Source organism: Panthera uncia, assembly GCF_023721935.1.
Source record: "Panthera uncia isolate 11264 chromosome C1 unlocalized genomic scaffold, Puncia_PCG_1.0 HiC_scaffold_4, whole genome shotgun sequence".
Taxonomy (NCBI): domain Eukaryota; kingdom Metazoa; phylum Chordata; class Mammalia; order Carnivora; family Felidae; genus Panthera; species Panthera uncia.
This window is the reverse complement of record NW_026057585.1, coordinates 96,221,890-96,239,074: the sequence shown is the minus strand read 5'-3', so window position 1 is coordinate 96,239,074 and position 17,185 is coordinate 96,221,890. Positions and strand designations below refer to the sequence as shown.

At 57.6% G+C, this 17,185-nt stretch overlaps 1 protein-coding gene and 1 non-coding gene across 2 annotated transcripts; one reads left to right on the top strand and one right to left on the bottom strand.

Moving 5' to 3' along the window:
• Nucleotides 1-453: 453 nt before the first annotated feature.
• Nucleotides 454-538, bottom strand: TRNAQ-UUG (transfer RNA glutamine (anticodon UUG)). The gene has a single exon. It is a non-coding gene; the product is annotated as a tRNA-Gln (tRNA).
• Nucleotides 539-6,460: 5,922 nt separating this feature from the next.
• Nucleotides 6,461-16,267, top strand: DRAXIN (dorsal inhibitory axon guidance protein). Its single transcript, XM_049618102.1, has 6 exons — nt 6,461-6,920; nt 9,230-9,420; nt 10,153-10,264; nt 10,695-10,784; nt 11,625-11,714; nt 15,501-16,267. Exons 1-6 carry the CDS (start codon nt 6,470-6,472, stop codon nt 15,611-15,613), a joined length of 1,047 nt encoding a protein of 348 aa, XP_049474059.1. The 5' UTR covers nt 6,461-6,469; the 3' UTR covers nt 15,614-16,267.
• The last annotated feature ends 918 nt before the right edge of the window (nt 16,268-17,185 follow it).

Genomic DNA, 17,185 nt, shown 5'->3' with positions numbered 1-17,185 from the left:
CCCCCCTCCTCCCACCGCCTCCCTCAAGATAGAGTCCTCTGCAGGAGGCTGGGTTGGCTCAAAGGCCTGTGGAAGGGTAGGTGGGGCTCTGGTTGTTCTGTGTCCTCTTCCTATTGGACAGGGAGAGGGGTGGGGACTAGATCAGGACTGTCAAGGCCCAAGTACGCACCTCGCCCCCCCCCCCCCAACCCGCGGGCTGGGAGTGGGTGAGAGCTCTTTATATATTAAGGAGCTAATCTCTTGTCTGCTGGATAGGTTGTAAAAATGTCCACTGAAGAGTTTTAAGCCGTAGAGCCAGTCATCAGATTTGTTCTTTTTTTTTTTTTTTTAGGTTTATTTATTTATTTTGAAAGAGAAAAAGTGGGGAAGGGACAGAGAGAGAGGGAGGGAGAGAGAGAGAGAGAGAGAGAGAGGGAGAGAGAATCCGTAGGAGGCTCCCCACCACCAGCCCAGAGCCCGACTTGGGATTCGAACCCACAAACCAGAAGATCATGACCTGAGCCAAAGTCAGACGCTCTACCAACTGAGCCACCCAGGCGCCCCCAGATTTGTTCTTCTGACCACAAAACAGAGAATGTTTTGGTGAAAAGCAGGAGCAGAGGCAGAAGGGCAGCGTGGGAAGCTGTTCCAGTCACCCAAAACACGGCAGGGAACATGGCCAGGGTTTTGTGGCAAGCGGGCACCCACACAGAGGCCGGGCCTGCCTGAGGCTGCTGCTCAGAAGAACACGATCCAGCCCTTAGTACCCAGGATCCGGGCCATGTCCCCATGAGCCTGAGGGCTCATCACCGAAGCCTGAGAAGAGAGACAGCGAGCCCCAGGGTAAGGGAGTCTGGGGTGACTTCAGCATGTCCCTTGCCAGCTGGGTTCTCTCGAGGGAGCAAGATCTCAGAGATGTTTCTTGGTCTCTCAGAGGTCAGAGGTCCTTTCCTGCTCAAGTTTAGCGGTGGGTGGTTGCCTGCAAGTTTCTTATGAGCTGGAGAGGGTTAGGGTGTTTCCATGGAAAGGGTCATTTCAAGACCCAAGCTGTGGCCAGAGGAATAGCGGGAATTAAGACACCTCCCTGTCCAGCCCCCACCCCCAGCACCTTGCATTCTCTTCTGCAGAAGTCTAAAAAGATAGAAATGCCGCGATCGTCCCAAAGAGACCCTGTACTGGTCTCAAGGTGCCCATCCCAGAAGCCCTGTGGGTTAGGGTCTCACTGGTGCCCAAGGGGTCAGCCACTTTTAGAGAAATGGACAGAGCACAGTAGGCCTCCTCCAAGAGCGAGGGAGAGGGAGGGCCAGCCCTGGCATGGGGTTGTTAATCATATAATTTGTTTTACCTTTTAGCATTTACCAGTATGTCCTCTGAATTCATGCCCCTAGCCCCTGGGAGCTTACTCGAATCCTAGAGGATATTACCCGGCACCCCTCCCCCACAGGGGGGCTGTCAGACAGATGGAGAAGGCTTGTCACTGTAGGTCATAAATTCCCAGGCTCCCTGGGCAGACAAGGTCCTTGAGGCCACCCCACCTGCGGATACGATGGTCTTCTTCTCCTGCTCCCCCCGTACATAAGTAGTTGCGAATGGCAACAATTCTTTTATTATTTTTTTTCCCTTCGAAGTTGATTTATTTTGAGAGGGGTGGGGGAGGGGCAGAGAGAGAGAGAGAGAGAGAGAGAGAGAGAGAGAGAGAGAATCCCAAGCAGGCTCCCCACTTCACGGGGCTGAAACCCACGAACCATGAGATCATGACCTGAGCTGAAAGCAAGAGTCGGATTCTTAACTGACCGGGCCACCTGGGTGCCCCCATAATGGTTCTTTTCAACTGCTCACCTTGAGCCCCTGGAACACTCTTCAGTGACCCAGGAGAAGCCCGAGTGACGATGGTGCAGTGCTCGTGTTAAAATTTGAGTAGAGAGCGTGTCTGAGAGTGTCTGTTGTCTTTGCTACAGCTTTCAGAATAGTTTAAAACATTTTTTTTTAAAGTGATGTTAGAATCAAACGTTTAAAGAAGCCCTGAAGCATCTCTAGCAAATATGGTGGCTCGGATGTCTCGTTTTCACACGTGAGGAGGAGACTCAGCGTCAGGGAGAGGGGTTGATGGGCCAAGTTCTCCCAGTGGGTGGTTGTCTGGCTCACAGCCCGGACTGAGCTCGGTAATCCTCTGCTCTGTCAGAGCATCACTGATATTCCTGGCCCAGGATCCCCATCAGACCCACCCCCCACCCCCAGCCCTACTACCCCACCCCCCCATCCCTCTTCCTCCCCACCCCCTCCCCCCATCCCAACCCACCGTGCGGCTGGTGAGCTGATCAGCAAGGCAGGAATGTGAGCCCTACAGCTGTCCTGGGATGCCCCGGGGGCAGTCCAGCTCCACAGTTGTCTGCCAGGCAGGTGGGACAGGAACCTAGTCTCCTGGCCCTAAATGCCAGGCTGTTGGGAGGGGAGGGGCTCAGGAATCACGGTAGACTCCAGCCTCAATTAAGTGCCTTCGTTCGCGTGTGCAGCCTTTGGATGGAGACAGCTCCCAGTCAATTGTCCCCACTGTGTAGGGACAGCTTAAGGACATGAGATAAGTTCTTTCCTCCCTGTCCCCAGCTGCCAGTGCCTGGTCCCCTTCTTGGGCCTCGACTGCACTCACAGCAATGACAGATTATGTGGGGGAGGCAGGTGACCCCTGATGAAGCTCAGTTCATGGTCGGTGGTGTGCAAGGACCGTCCATGTGCACTGGGTGAGTTGCATCATCTTGAATGTGTGGCTTTACCCTCCCGGAGCCTCGGTTTCCTCATTTTAAAAATGTAGAAAATGACATGCTGTGCGGGGCAGCGGGGAGGGACGCAGGGAGAAGTGGACGAAATCAGTCTCAGCGGCAGCTCCTATGATTACATTTGCTTTTGTTCTGTTTTGCTTTTAATGAGTCACTTAGATCTCAGTTACGAGAGGGGCATCTCTGGGTCGCGGATGGTCTTGAAGTCCCCTTGACAACTCTCATTCAGGGCAACTCCAGGCTGCTGGGGAGGGCATCCTCCCCGGGGGCCCGGAAGGGCGGACTTTGTGAGCAAGCCGTAGGCGGGGACAACCCTCCAGGGCTGATGGGGGTGGAGGAGGGGGGGCCTGCTGCCCCTTTTTTGCCTGGATGCTCGGCGCTTTGTAATGCAGCCTCCAACTGGCTTTCAGAGTGACAGAAGTGGATTGGAGCCCCTCATGGCTGTGGATCCCTGGCACGACTTCTGTTAGCAGCCCACGTTTCCTGAGGCGCTTTGCCAGGCTGGCATCTCAGCTGCTGGGCTGTGCCAAGACCTGCGAACAAATCCCGTGGGCTTGGAGAGAGGGCTTCATGCAGTGGTCAGGGCAAAGTGGTGCCAGGATGCCCAGCCTTCACTCCAGTACTCATGCTCTCTCTCAAACCCACACGTGCGCGCACGTACACACACACACACACACACACACACACACACACACACACACACACCACCCTAGGAATTTATTCATGTTCTTCTGCTCAGGGTCACTTTGCGCTCAGTCCACTTCCATTCCCATCCACTGTCAGTGCCTGTTATTTGCAGGGTCCTGTAGATGTGATGGGAACAGAGGGAAGAGAGGGACAGAGCCCCCTAGGATCTTTCTGTCCAGTCAGTCTTTAAAAAAGCCTGCCCCAGCACAAGATGGCACATGAGGTCTTCAGGAGCTGGACACACATATGTGGGGGCGCGGTGGGGAGCATTTGTAACTGGGGGACTGACAGGGCTTCCTGGAGGAGAGGACATTTGGGATGGACCCCAGAGGACGGGCAGGATTTGGACAGAGAGAGATGGGGGGGGGGGGGGGGAGAGGGGGTTGTTTGAGGCAGAGGGGACAGCCCAAGTGAGAAGAGAGATAGGAAAGGTGGGGTGTGTTTGGGGCCCGGAGAATAGTCTCTGTTGACCGTGAGGGGGAGGAAGTAGAAGCCAAGGCTGCAAAGCCAGGTCGGGGTCACGTTATACAAGGTTTTGAGTGCCGAGGTAAAGAGTCGCCGTTAAATGGGAAGGCAATAGGGAGCCAAGGACAGTTTCGAGCAGGCGAGGGTCATGGTCAGAGGAATCTGTCAGCAGTACGAGCTGCTCTGGGGGCAGGACGGTGCCGGTAAGGTCTGGGGAGAGAAATGGCTCCCAGTGGGTGCATCGATCAGCACCGCACACTGAAATCCGTTCTTGCTTGTCCCAGGCTGGCTCGCGCGTGATTTGTGGGGTGCAAAGGGAGGGAGGGAACAAAGATGGCCCTGAAGCCAGTTGGGGTACCGTAAACAGACCCACGGCCATTGGAAGACTCTTGGCAACAGGACCCCGGTGGGAGAGAGAGATGCCAACGGGTGGGCTCATGATGCCTGAGGGCGTGGCGATGGGCTTCCTCTTCCGGCTCTGCAGAGGAGGGGCTGTCTTCTGAGACAGTTCCCCGGGGGGGTCAGCGAGCTCACACCTTGGCTCTCAGAGTCACCGACCTGCTTCGCGTCAAGCATGCTGGCCCACGAGGGCCTGTGGGTCTGCCCACCCCTCCTCCTCTGCCTCATCTGGCCTCTTCCTGCACTTCTGGAGTGACCGGCCTCACCCCTCTCTATTCCCACCACCCCTGCCGGTGAGGGCACTCTGTGGGCTTCTCTCAGGCTATTGTCCCTGTGAGACAGAAGGGCCGCGCGGGGTGGGGGACAGCATCCCACACAGCCTCAAAGCCTTTCTCAGTCCCAGGCAGAGCGAAGCCTGGCCAACCAACCTGGAGAGGAGTCTGCATCTGTCTCAGGCCCGGAAACAGGGTTCAAGGGGTTCCCCGGGGGCAGAACAATACTTGACTGACAGGCCTTTAGAATGGCCCCCCTCCTCCCGCCCAGCTGCCTCAGGAGCCCAGGAGCACAGGCCCCGGCTGCCTGAGCCCCGGCCTCCAGAGCCCTCATTACGGGAAGGCTGGAGGTGAGGTTGATGGGGCCGAATCCTCGTGTGGCCACTGAGGTGGACAGCAAGGCGGGCCAGGGCTTCATGGTTTACCGTCTTAGGCACGGAAGGCTGTGTGACGAGACAGGAGTTGTCACGCCATGCCATCCCAGGGTCCCACATGGCTCCTGAGGCTCTCCCGGGACGCGCAGGGGGCTCCCCGGGGTGGGAGGAAATAGGATGGCCTCTTTCTCTCAGTCGGTGGTTCTAGCAAGATTGGAGCTGCAGGCCGCGGAGGCAGGGCCTGGGCCTTGCAGGGGACCAGGGCACTCCAGGCTGGAATGAAAGGAGAGCAGGATAAAGGACCCTGGGACCAGGCAAGGTGGGAGGAGCTGTTCCCCCCCTTCGGCCCCCCACCCCCTCAGAGTGGGTCAGCCTGGTGGGGCCCCGGCCTCCCTGTCCGGCCTGCCCTCCCCGCCCGTTCTGAGAGCCTCACTGGGAGTTGGCTAAAGGCGAAGCTGTGGGTGGGGGAGCCGGGGGCAGGGAGGTTGTGGGGGGCAGGTGGGGCCACAGGGGGTGGTCGCCAGAGTTGGGCACCTGCCCCACCGTCCCCAGCCACAGGCCTCATGAGCCTTAGCTCCGACGTCTTCTGGAACATCCAGGGGTTGCTTCCTCCTCCCACAGGGGGGCGGCGGGGGGAGCAGTGTGTGCCCTGAGGAGGCCCCACTTCTGGTGGGCAATGAAGGGTTATCTTGAGGGTAGGTCAGGGTCAGCTCACCCCACCCTGCAGGGGTCAGAGCCAAGCTTCTTCCCAAGTTGCTCAGTGCCAGCAGAGACAGGGCTGTGTCAGAACCTCCCGGCCCCTTAGAGAAAAAGAAAAGAGCAAAGACAGGGACCGAGCGGTCTTGGGACAGCCACGAGGGAGGTGCAGAGCACAGACGTAGCAATTACATGTATGAGACTTACTAGGTGTGGCTTAACCTCTCTGGGCCTTAGTGGCTGTTCCAGAAAATGCTAGGAGCCACTTCAGAGGCTTGTCGAAAGGACAAAGTGATATGAGTTCCCGCAAAGCTCTGAACCCAATTCCTGCCCGTGGCACGCGCTCAAAGAGGCTGTTCTGTTTGTTCGGAGTTGGGCTTTGAGTCAAGCCTCGGGCAGGACAGGCTTGTTTCTGAGCTTGGAAGGACGCAGCTCATTCCGGGGGACTTGGCAAAGGGCAGAGGTCTGTGCAAAGAGAATTCTAGACGAATCTGGAACCTGGATGCTGCTTAAGCCAATCAAACCAGGACTTCCCAGCCTCGGCGCTGTGGTCTTCCTGGGCCGGCAAGCCTCCTTCGTGGGCCATCCTGTGCTAGCTGTAGGGTGTTTAGCGGCATCCCTGACCCCAGAAGGGGCGACACTGCCCCACTATGACAACCAAAAATGTCTCCGGACATTGCCAAATGTCCCCCTCCATCCCTGCTGAGAGACACCGGGCTATGATGATGTGGGTGAGGGGATTTGCAGAAGTGGGGAAGCAGAAGACGAAGAGGGCTGTTGAGCTGTCTGCTCATGGTGCTGCTTTTCTTACAGACCAGAGCTCATGGCCGGGCCCAGCACCCACGTTGTCCCCATGCTGTTCCTCGCCCTCCTGGTGCTCTCGGAGCTGAGCCTGGCAGGCTCCCTGGGACCTGGAACCCCGGCTCGGAACCTTCCTGAGAATCACATCGACCTCCAGGGCCCAGCACTGTGGATGCCTCAGGCCAGCCACCACCGCCGGCGGGGCCTGGGCAAGAAGGAGCGGGGCCCAGGCATGCCCGGCCGGGCTCAGGATGGGGCTGTGGTCACCACCACCAGGCAGGCCTCCAGGCTGCCAGGGGCAGGGGAGCCGCTGCCCGGGCAGAGTCCTGCAGGCCTACTGGAGGACAAGGGCCCGCTCCTAGGGCTGGCACTGCCCTACCCAGAGAAGGAGAACCGGTCTCCCGGGTCAGAGAGGGTCAAGAAACGTGGCAGGGAGTTCAAGAGACGCAGGGAAAGGTTGAAACTGCACAGAGGTAGCCGGAGGTCTGCGAGGGGGTGGGGTCCTGACATGGAAAGGAGGGGTGGGGGGATGAGGGAAGGGCATACCCCCATGGCCAAGGGGACTCCAAGAGGGGGGTGGGGGCGGGCACAAGGGAAGTGGAGAAGTGTTGATGGTGTGAGAAGCCGGGGAGGATATCCAGAGGCTCCATAGAGGGCAGGCAGTGGACCCCCAGAGGAGGGGAGGGGGTCTCTCAAAAGTCGGAGTGATCTGGTAAGAGGAGGGAGCTGGGAGAGCCTTGGTGGTGGCTCGTGGGAATGATCCTCCTAAGTCAGGAAGCTCTGCCTTGTGTCTGACCGAAATCCACCCTACTATAAGCCCGGAGTAGAGATAGACTAGTTCGGTCCCCAACCAGGGGACTTAACACTTACTCAACTCTGAATCCCAGAGCGGGGACTGAGAGCTCAGACTCTGAAGCTAGGTCTGCCCCAGTTCGGCTGCGTCTCTGCCGCTTACTAGCTGCGTGCCTGGGACAAGTCCCCTTTCTGTGCCTCGGTGTCCCCTTTTGCAAAACGAGGATGAGGGCTCCATCTACCCTCAGTGTGGGCTCATAGAGGACTTAGATGCTTAGAATGGCACCTGACAAGCATCACGTGCCGTGAGCAGTAGCTGTTACTAGCTAATTCTCAACTTTTTCTCAGTGTGGAGTCACCGTCCCCTGACCCGGACACGGATGACCCAGGGAGAGACGTGGCGTCCTTATCCCTCCTGCCTCTGTCCTGTGTGTCTCTTGGGGTGCTCCCCCGTGGCCCTGGTCACCTTCTTTAAGTTTCTCCCACATCCCCAAATCCCCGTGAGGGCCTAGCCGCCCCCTGGCCCCGGCCGCCACCTCCTTTGCCCACTCAGTCCCTGAACAAACATGTCCCAACAGCTGGGCCCAGGCAGCTCCTCCTGCCTGACCTGGCCCCAAGGCCACCAGGGGCCGACCAAGTGCTGCAACTGTGGGGCAGGTGTTCTCCAAGAGGAGCGTGATGGAGGCTGGGCACCCCCACCTCCTGCAACCGCTGGGGTCTTCCTTGCTAGGCCTCCTGAGACCCCCCCAAGTGGACAGAACACAGTCGAGAGATCCCCGCTTAGACTCAGCCTCCCACCCCCTTGGAGGTCACGGTCAGGTTGGGTGGGGGAGGCTGGCATCCTCAAGGACTCACAAGGCATGAACTCATCCTGGCTCAACTCCAGGCCCCAGCTTCATCGGACCAAGGGCCCCACCCCCACCCCAAGAGAGTCAGTGTGGCGGGTGAATGGAGGAGGGGACAGTGCTGGAGGCCAGGCCCGGTACTGCCGACCTGCTGCGGAGCTCTGGCTGACTGGGCCCCAGTTGCCTTGTCTGTAAAATGAATGGAGTGGATTCAATGGTCCCTAAGTCCCCTTTCTACTCTCGGGGGTTTGTTTCCGGAGGGTGGGGTGGCCCCGACTGACCCAATCAAACTCAAAGTCAGATCTTGCCCGAGAAAAAAGAGGCAAGGGTGAGCCCGGGGCCTCCAGCTTCTCTCAGAGCCCCTTTGTTCCTGACCACCTCCAATCCTGCACACTGTCCCCTCACACTCAACTTACCCCAATGCCCACGGGTCTTGGGAGGTGGCATCTGTGGCCAAAAGCATCGGCCTTGTGCTCAGATGGACCTGTGTTTGAATGCAGGCTCTGCTGTCCCCTAGCTGTGTGTCCTGAGGCAAGTTGCCTAACCTCTCTGTGCTTCCGTGTCCACACCACCCCCCATAGATGAAGCCTGAAGGAGCACCCATCTCCTAAGAGTTCCTACCGTGGTTAGATGAAATAATGCTTGTAAGGAAGGACCCAGCATACAACAGGGCGATGGTTATCACCACATAGGAAGCCCTTGCTTGTACGTGACAAACTGTGGATCTTGCCATCTCAAAGACCTCTCCCCAGTGCAGTGCCTCTCAGCCTCTCCTACTCACACCTCACCTCTTCCGGGAAGCCTTCCGTGGTCAATCCCACCAGTTCGCACTTGTTGCACTTACGCCCCCGGCTGTAACCTGACTTGAACTGGCCGGACTGCTGCTTTAGAGAGAGCATCCTTGGGCTGCCTCCTGGCGGCAACACTGCAAGTTCATTCAAGACCTCCCTCCTCTCTCCCCACCACCCCAGTCCCTCGTTTCCACCTCCCCAGGAAGGTGGGCAACAGGAGTGTTGGCTGAGCCCATGGCTTGGCACATAGTCCCTGCTGCCTCCTTGTTCGCAGATGGAAATGCGAGTTGTGCTGTGGGTTGACACAGGGTGGTGAGCAGATAAAGCTCCTGTGTTTCCCACTCCGTGTCTCAGGCCGAGCCTTGGTCCGAGGTCCTAGCTCCCTGATGAAGAAGGCAGAGCCGTCCGAAGACCAGGCACCGGATGCCACGATGGAGGAATCCTCCACCAGCCTGGCCCCCACCATCCTCTACCTAACCACCTTTGAGGCAGCACCTGCCACAGAAGAGTCCCTGATCCTGCCTGTCACATCCCTGTGGCCCCAGGTAAGGGGCCCCAGAAGAGCCTCATCGTATATTTAGGGAGACTGAGGCACAGGGGTGGGAGGGAGCGGGATGAGGCCACCGGGGCTAGAGGCGGACCAGGTCTCCTGATGCCTGTCCAACTCAGCTGCAGCCCGGCAGCCGCTCTCTGCTAAAAGGGCTGCTACTGTCCGGGACAAAGTGGTCCTAGGGTTCACTCCAGGGACAGGCAAGGGAGCAGGTGCCAGCTCAGCACACCGGGTCCGCATGGAAAAGAGCAGGGACCTCGGGGAAAATTTTCACACGTACCAACGCGTCCTTGTGCACTGATCCAGCCCCGAGACCGCTGGCTGCGAGGTGAACTGAGCGGCGGCCTCGCGGTGCTACAGAGCCAATGACTTGTCAGAGGAGAGAAGGGACAGGAAAGCGAGTGGCTGGGCTTCACCCAACTCCCCGGCTGCATAGGTGTAGAAACCCTGAGCAGGCACGAATGCCTTCCCGGTCCCTCCCTCAGGGGCCTGGCGGATAACTCACCTGTCTGCATTAATACCATCCCACTGGGGTGGTGGCTGCAGAGTGAGAGAACTGCTTAGGCAGCTGTCCCCGTGTCCCCAGGGCTGGGATTCCAGGCTGCCCAGCAGAGGACGAGCTGGCCTCTAAGGAGCCCTTCCTTAACCCCCTGGTTCTGGGGTCCCATGTTTCGACTCGCACCTGTTGGGAGCTCCAGGCTCCCTCCTCTCCATGTCCCTCCTGCAGGCTCAGCCCAGGCCTGATGGGGAGGTGATGCCCACACTGGACATGGCCTTGTTCGACTGGACCGATTATGAAGACTTAAAACCTGAGGTCTGGCCCTCTGCAAAGAAGAAAGGTACGTCCGCCCAGCCCTCCACCCCCACTCCTGGGTTCTCCCTCACCCCCCTCACTGTCTGTCACGGTGGGGGCCCCAGTGAGCCCAGCCTGACCTACAGGTGTCCAGAGTGGGAGGGCGTGGTGTCTAAATTGGCACTGACACCCACAAGGCAAAGGCTGTTCTCAAGTGCCGATCACGCGGCACACGTTTTCCTCTACCAGCTCGTTTTACCCGAAAAAAACAAAACAAAACAAAACTGTTAGGCCCATCCTGCTGTTGAGCCCATTTTAGAGAGGAGAAGACGAAGGCAGAGAGAGCGAGGTAGACAGTCCTGTCCACGCCACACCGTACCGGGGGCAGCGTGAGCACCCAGTCCCCGGCGCCCACGTGCCGAGTCTCTCTGCTCTGCTTGGCGTCAGCTTCTGACAGCAGAACTTCTCGTTGCCAGAGAAACACTGGGGTAAACTCTCCAGCGACGGTAACGGAACGTCACCGGCTGAGGGTGAGCCGTGCGACCATCATCAAGACTGCCTGCCAGGTACGGAGCCAGCATCCGCCTTCAGGGCACACGGCTGGGTGCAGGGTCAGGGTTGGGGTGGTGGAGGGGAGGCTGAACGGGTGTGGGGACGTTCCCAGGCACGTGAGCAGGGCCTGTGGGTCCGTGGCCCTAAAAGGGAGAGAAATAACAAAAACCAGAGCTACCTCTTTCCTGAGTGTCGCTGTCATACTCGTACTTTATTTGCTCCTCATAGCAACCCAGGGAAAGGGACCCTGTCATCCCCAGTGTTTAGACCACCAGCTCCCGGACAGGCCGTTTCCTCTGCAACACATGGTTTTCACCCTGAGCGCAAAGAAAAGGCTTGATTTGGGGTCAACTGGACAGTCTTCCTAAGAGCTGGCTCGGTGTGTGGCGGGCAAAGCCCTGCCTCGGGTCTACCTTGGCCCCCCGGCCCCCCCACCCCCCTGCTGCTCCCCCGAGGCGGCGGCGGGGGGCGGGGGGGGAGGGGCTTCAGTTTTCCCATCTGTCAAAGTGGACCTTGGCAGCGATGATCCCTGAAGCCCCTCCCAGCTCCACACACCCCCCCCCAGCTGCTCTGCCCCCTCTCCCTGGGAGGCCATCCCACACCGCCTTCGCTCTGCCCGTGCTCTATCAATTGCCCATCTGGGGCAGCTGGGGTCTCTGCCACCCGCCCCTGGGGGGCCTCGGCCATGGCATCCATAGGTGGTCCCAGTAGGGAGCCTTGCGCACCAGATGGCCCACCCTGCCGGGCCACGGCCCTGCCACGGAGATGATGGATCTCCTGTCTAGTGGGACGGCGGGCTCGGCGGTGGGAGGGCCGGGGAAGCGTGGCTGACCGCGCACTTGCTGTGTGAGCAGGGAGCTGCTGTGACCTTCGGGAACATCTCTGCACGCCCCACAACCGTGGCCTCAACAACAAATGCTTTGATGATTGCATGTGTATGGAAGGTGAGCCCGCACTCCTGGGGGGCGGGGGTCCCCTGGGCTCTGAAGAGGGTGGGCAGAGGGGCCCGCGGCCAAGAAGAGGGTGGAAGAGGGCCTCGGGAGCTGAAAACATGAGCAAGAACAGCTTTGCTCGGTGCCTTCCCAATCTGTGAACTCATTTAGTCTTGATTCCTGGCATTGGTTCTCAGATGTGCTTTTCTCACCTCTTGAAACACAAGCTGGCATGATCTCCTGTGATCTGGAGGTGGGAGAAGGGAGGAGAGGCGCGCATCTCTTTAAATAAGATCACATCTGAGGAGGCTGGTACTTTCATACCAGAATTCTATCCCTGGGGAGGCCTTCCAAGTGTGATAACAAGGGGTGGGGTGGATTTCCCAGCACTGTCCCAGGGGAGGATGCACTTGGCCAGCTACGTCCTTAACTCTTCTGAGCTCCCACCTGCCCAGGTGTGCCCCGCTGTGCCGGGCTCTTGTGCCGAGAACTTCACTCACGCCATCTCCCATAATCATGCACAAGCGTCCCGGGAAAGGGAGCTATTATGATCCCCCTTCCGCACATAAGCAAACCGAGGCACAGAGAGGTTAAGTGACTTGCCCGAACTCACACAGCCAGAAAAGTAGGGGAATGCTTTTAATTTTGCATTCTGAAACATTTCAAACATACGCGTTAGAAATCATTATTGCAACCGTTAGCCCCCCAGAGTGATTTCCCATCATTCTGCATCAGGATTTACAGACTCACTGCCCATCTGTGCCACTTCTCCCCCCCCACTCAGTTCCCAGTATGATTTTGAAGCAACTCTTGGGAGTTTACAGACATTTCACCTGTGATTAGTTCAGTATATCTCTCTAAAAGAGAAGTACGCTTTTAAAGATAAAATACCAAATGTGAACAATAGTTGCTCGGTATCATTCACTAGCTAATCAGTGTTCACGTGTTCTGAGTGGGAGAATTTGGTCGCGGTCCCTCTGCTGACCATCCTGAGATACAAGCCCTGTTTTTACTCAGATTAGCCTCAAAAATTATCTGCGGTGAAAGCAATACACCTACACGGTCTAGTCAGTCAAGAAATATTTTGTTTGTTTGCTTTGAAAGAGAAAGAGAACAAGCAGGGGAGGGGCAGAGAGAGAGGGGGGAAGAGAGAGAATCCCAAGCAGGCTCCATCCACACTGTCAGTGCAGAGCCCAGCGCAGGGCTCGATCTCACAAACTGTGAGATCATGACCTGAGTCGAGATCAAGAGCCGTACGCCCAACGGACTGAGCCACCCAGGCGTCCCCAAGTCAAGAAATATTTATTGAGTGTCAGGTACCGTTCTGGACACTCGAGATTCGGCGGCAAAGAGAACCGGCAAAGTGCACCCATGGATTCCATTCTAATGGGATGAACGGATACTAAGCAAATAAAGAGATAAGGTGTCTTTAGAAAGTAATAAGGGCTGTAAAGAAAATAATCCAGGTGGTCTGATGAGGATCAGATTTGTTTTAGGAAGGACAGACTGGAGGGGACAGTGGGGACCAGCCTCCAGAAGATGGAGGGTATAGGGACGGAGAGAGAGCCCCAGGCAAGAAGCAGGAGAGAGACCCCCAAGCAAGAAGCAGGCCAAAGGCGAGGACCTTGGGAGGAACAAGGCTGGTGTGTTTGAGTGGGCCCGGCATACAGTGGCCAACAGAGAAGGTGGCCCAAGGGCCGGGTGGGAGAAGCTAGCGGGGAGGATCACATGGGACGTTGTCAGCCTTGTTTGAGTTAGAATTGGAAGTCGTAGGCAGGTGTTAGGTGGGAGAGTGACATGGTCCCTGCTGCAGGATGCTGAGGGACAGGAGTGGAGATAGGACCGACAGGGAGCTGAGGAGAAGGCAGGGTGGGAAGGGTGCAGGGAAACTGCCTTCTGTTACGTGTAGGCAGGGTTGGGGACCCATTTCACAGAGCAGGAGACTGAGGTATGGAGCCGGCAGGAGGGCACTCCAGTCCAGGTTGGCCAGAACACTTCTGAGGTCCGATCTCAATCCTTGGCCTCCAGGTCCAACCCCGAGCGCCCAGGTGGGGGGGGGGGGATGCGGCCCTGCTGAGCTGCACCTGCCTGGTTGGTGCCTGGCCGGGTGCTCAGGGGGTGGCCCCACCATCCAGGAATCCTTCCTTCTTTCCTCCCCTGGACCTCAGGCGGGAGGGGGCAGCTTTCCAGGCATCCGGAAGATACGTCGGCATCCAAAGCCCCATCTGCTCCTTTCCTCTCATCCCTCTGGCACTGGTCAGTCCTGGAAGGAACGCTTGCTTCCTCCTGGGAGACTCAGGCTCCAGAAAAAAAAAGAACAGAAGTGACAACTCAGGCAGCTCATTAAAGATGGTCCAGGAGGCGGCTGTCACCAAGATGCCACACCAGAGGGATCTAGGCGGTGGCCAGGAACCCTCCTGAGGACCAAGAGTCCTGAGGACCTCTGAGAAACCCTGAAATGCTGAACACGGGGCCCAGGGCTTAAGTCCAGCAGTCAGGGCCAGCCTGGGTTCTGGAGGGTTCTGAAGGGGCTTCTGTGGGAACCTAGTACTCCTGCTCATGAATCCCCTCCCCTTTCCAAGTGTCACTTGTGTGGCCACAGGTCTGGAAGCCCAGTGACCCAGGTGTAAATTCTAGACCACTAAGCACAAACTCTACCCAGCAGCTTGCTCCTTTATTCTCTGGATGGTGACATAAGTGAATCTTAAAGTAGCAATGTCCTCTCTCCCTGAGGTCACTCCTAACCTGAAGTGGTGGGATTGCTCAGGCCACACTCACATCTCTTTCCACCTGCCACCACCAGGAGGATGTGGCCTTCTGAGGCCTTAAATGAAAAATACATCTACCTGCCGTGTATCCCAGTTAGATGCTGGTGGCCATGACAGAGAGAGCTTCAGCTAAGAAACCCTCCCACTGGTGGGCCAGAAGGGCCACACTGACTTTAATTTGGGTGGTCAGGGAGGGTCTCTGAGCCGTGAAGGCTGTGAAGGAGCCAGGGATGCAGAGAGCTTGGGAAAGGGATTCTGGCTAAGAGAAAAGCAAGTGCAAAGGCCCTGGGGCAGAGCATGACTGGGTGTTGAGGAAAAGCAAGAAGACTGAGTGTGGCTGGAGTTGGTGAAGAGGAGAGTGGGAAGTGAAGAGGGCAGACGGGAGGCGGGTCCAGGTCCCAGGGGGTCTTGTACGCCAGACTGGGAAGTTTGGATTTCTATTTGAGTTCCAGGGGGAGCCACAGGAGGTTTATAGGGGAGGGCAGAATCTGCATCCCTTTACACATTTTTTTAATAGACCATCTTTTTTAGCAGCTTTGGGATTACAGAAAACTTGCACAGAAAATACAGTTCTCCTGTGCCCTCTCCCCCCCACCCCCCTGCACGGTTTCCCCTGTTATCTTGCATTAGTGTGGTATGCTCTTTACAATTGAAGAACCACGGTCTTGATAAAGCCCATGGTGTGTATTCGGTTCACTCTTGGCATTGAGCATTCCACGGGTTTTGATAAATGCATCATGTGTCCACCATTCCAGTATCACAGAAGAGCTTCATGGCCCCGAACAGCCCCTGTGCTCCGTCTCTGCATCCTTCCTCCCCCCCCCCCCCCCCCCCCCCCCGCCTATTGTCTTTTCTAAGCCCACTCCGGCTGCCGTGTGTTGAGTGGGTGGGTTTTAGGGCAGCACAAAGAAGGGCTGGTGAAAGTGTGCGGGGCGGTGGGGGCGGGGGTCCCAGAGGATGCGATGCGGGGAAGGAAGGGGCGGGCCCTGGCGGTGGGCCCCCCCTGACCGCCTTGACTCTCTCCGCTCAGGGCTGCGCTGCTATGCCAAATTCCACCGGAACCGCAGGGTCACACGGAGGAAGGGGCGCTGCGTGGAGCCGGAGACGGCCAACGGCGACCAGGGATCCTTCATCAACGTCTAGCGGCTCTGCGCGAGGCGCCTCCCCGCCGGCCTGGGGACCGCGCGCGCGCCGAGGTTTGGAGAAGCCGGGCAATTTGTTCGGAACTAGCCGTGCGAGATCGGATGGGGACTAGATGATCGAGGCTGCAGGCGCCAGCCCAGGACACTCAGCCCCGGCAGGGGAGCCCTGGGCGAACTGCCCCCGCCCAGGAGCCGAGCTGCGGCACACCTGCGCCCACCTCCCGGCCTCCGGAGGACCCACGAGGCCCCCGCGGCCCCGGGGGAACCGCGTACTCCGCGATGGCAATGTCGAGACTGCCCTCTACTGCCCGACCTCAGCACTGCAATGGAGAGGTTTCCGAGCGCGTAAAGGGACCACTCCCAGAGACCAGAGAACCCGAGGAGGTGACCGCGGGAACACCTCTGCCGTACCTGGCACTGTGCTAAATGCGTGCCATACGTTATCTCTCTTAGTTATCACAATGACCTTTCAGAGTGGGCATTATCACCGTTTTATAGGTGAGGAAAACCGAGGCAGAGTTAGTTATGACTTGTCCAGGGTCCCAGATCAATGCTCCTCAAACCTTAACCTGTGTAAGAACCCCCGGGGAGATCTGGCTCAAATGCAGATTCTGGCTCAGTCGCTTCAGCATTTTTAACAAGCTCTGGGGGGGGGGGGGGGGACATGCTGCTGATGCTGATGCTGATGGGGACCCCACTGAGAGCACCCAGGCCCTAGGGAGTAAATGCCAGAGCCAGGATTTGAACCCAGGCCAAGCCTGTCGGGTTCCCCAGGCCCAACGTGTGGTTGCTCGTCCAAAACCAAGGATTTATCCCAGGTTCTCCAGGGCTTTCAGTGGGAAAGAAGCGTTCCCTGGCAGTTCCTTTCCCTGGGATGAAGTCTGCAAAAACGAACTGTTCTCTGCCTTCCCTGGACAAAGGTATATCATCTTTAAAAACAAAACATGCATTAAGCTCCCGCTTGCCGGGAAGGCATGACTTGGGAAGATTGGTCGCTGCCCTCTGGGAGTTGGTATTCTGAGATACGATGTGTTTGGGGGAAACAAGAGTGCATGTCCCAGGACATGCGCTTTGCCGTTGCCCTGATAGCTTCTTAAGCTTCTGTGGTTCATGCCCTTTCAGAATCGAATGCCAATATGGACTCAAAATATGCACCCATTTTGCATGCTGCCTTAGTGGTTTCCAGGCCTCCCACAGACATCTCTAGACCCCCACACCACACTTCTGCAGCAAAGCCTACTGAGGAGTTGAGGTACCTCTGAGGTCAAGGTGCTGTCTGAAACTACCTGCCCCGCCCCCCCATAAGCTAGACCCACGATGCCCTCAGAACATCTCTCCCAGCAGATTTGGCTCTAAGGGCCACTTCAGGAGAGCCACTTAAATCCCCCCTATACACACCTGGCACCTCATTCTTGGTCAGCCCTCTGGTCCAGGGCAAACCAGGTTGCAAATGACAAAAGCGTTCCCTGTCCAAATTCCTCGCTGGCCTGGACACCTGCCAGAGGGACCATACCCGTGATGTCAGGGCTGTTTACTCCATTGGGAAAATCAGTCAGGGTCAGAGGTCTGGCAC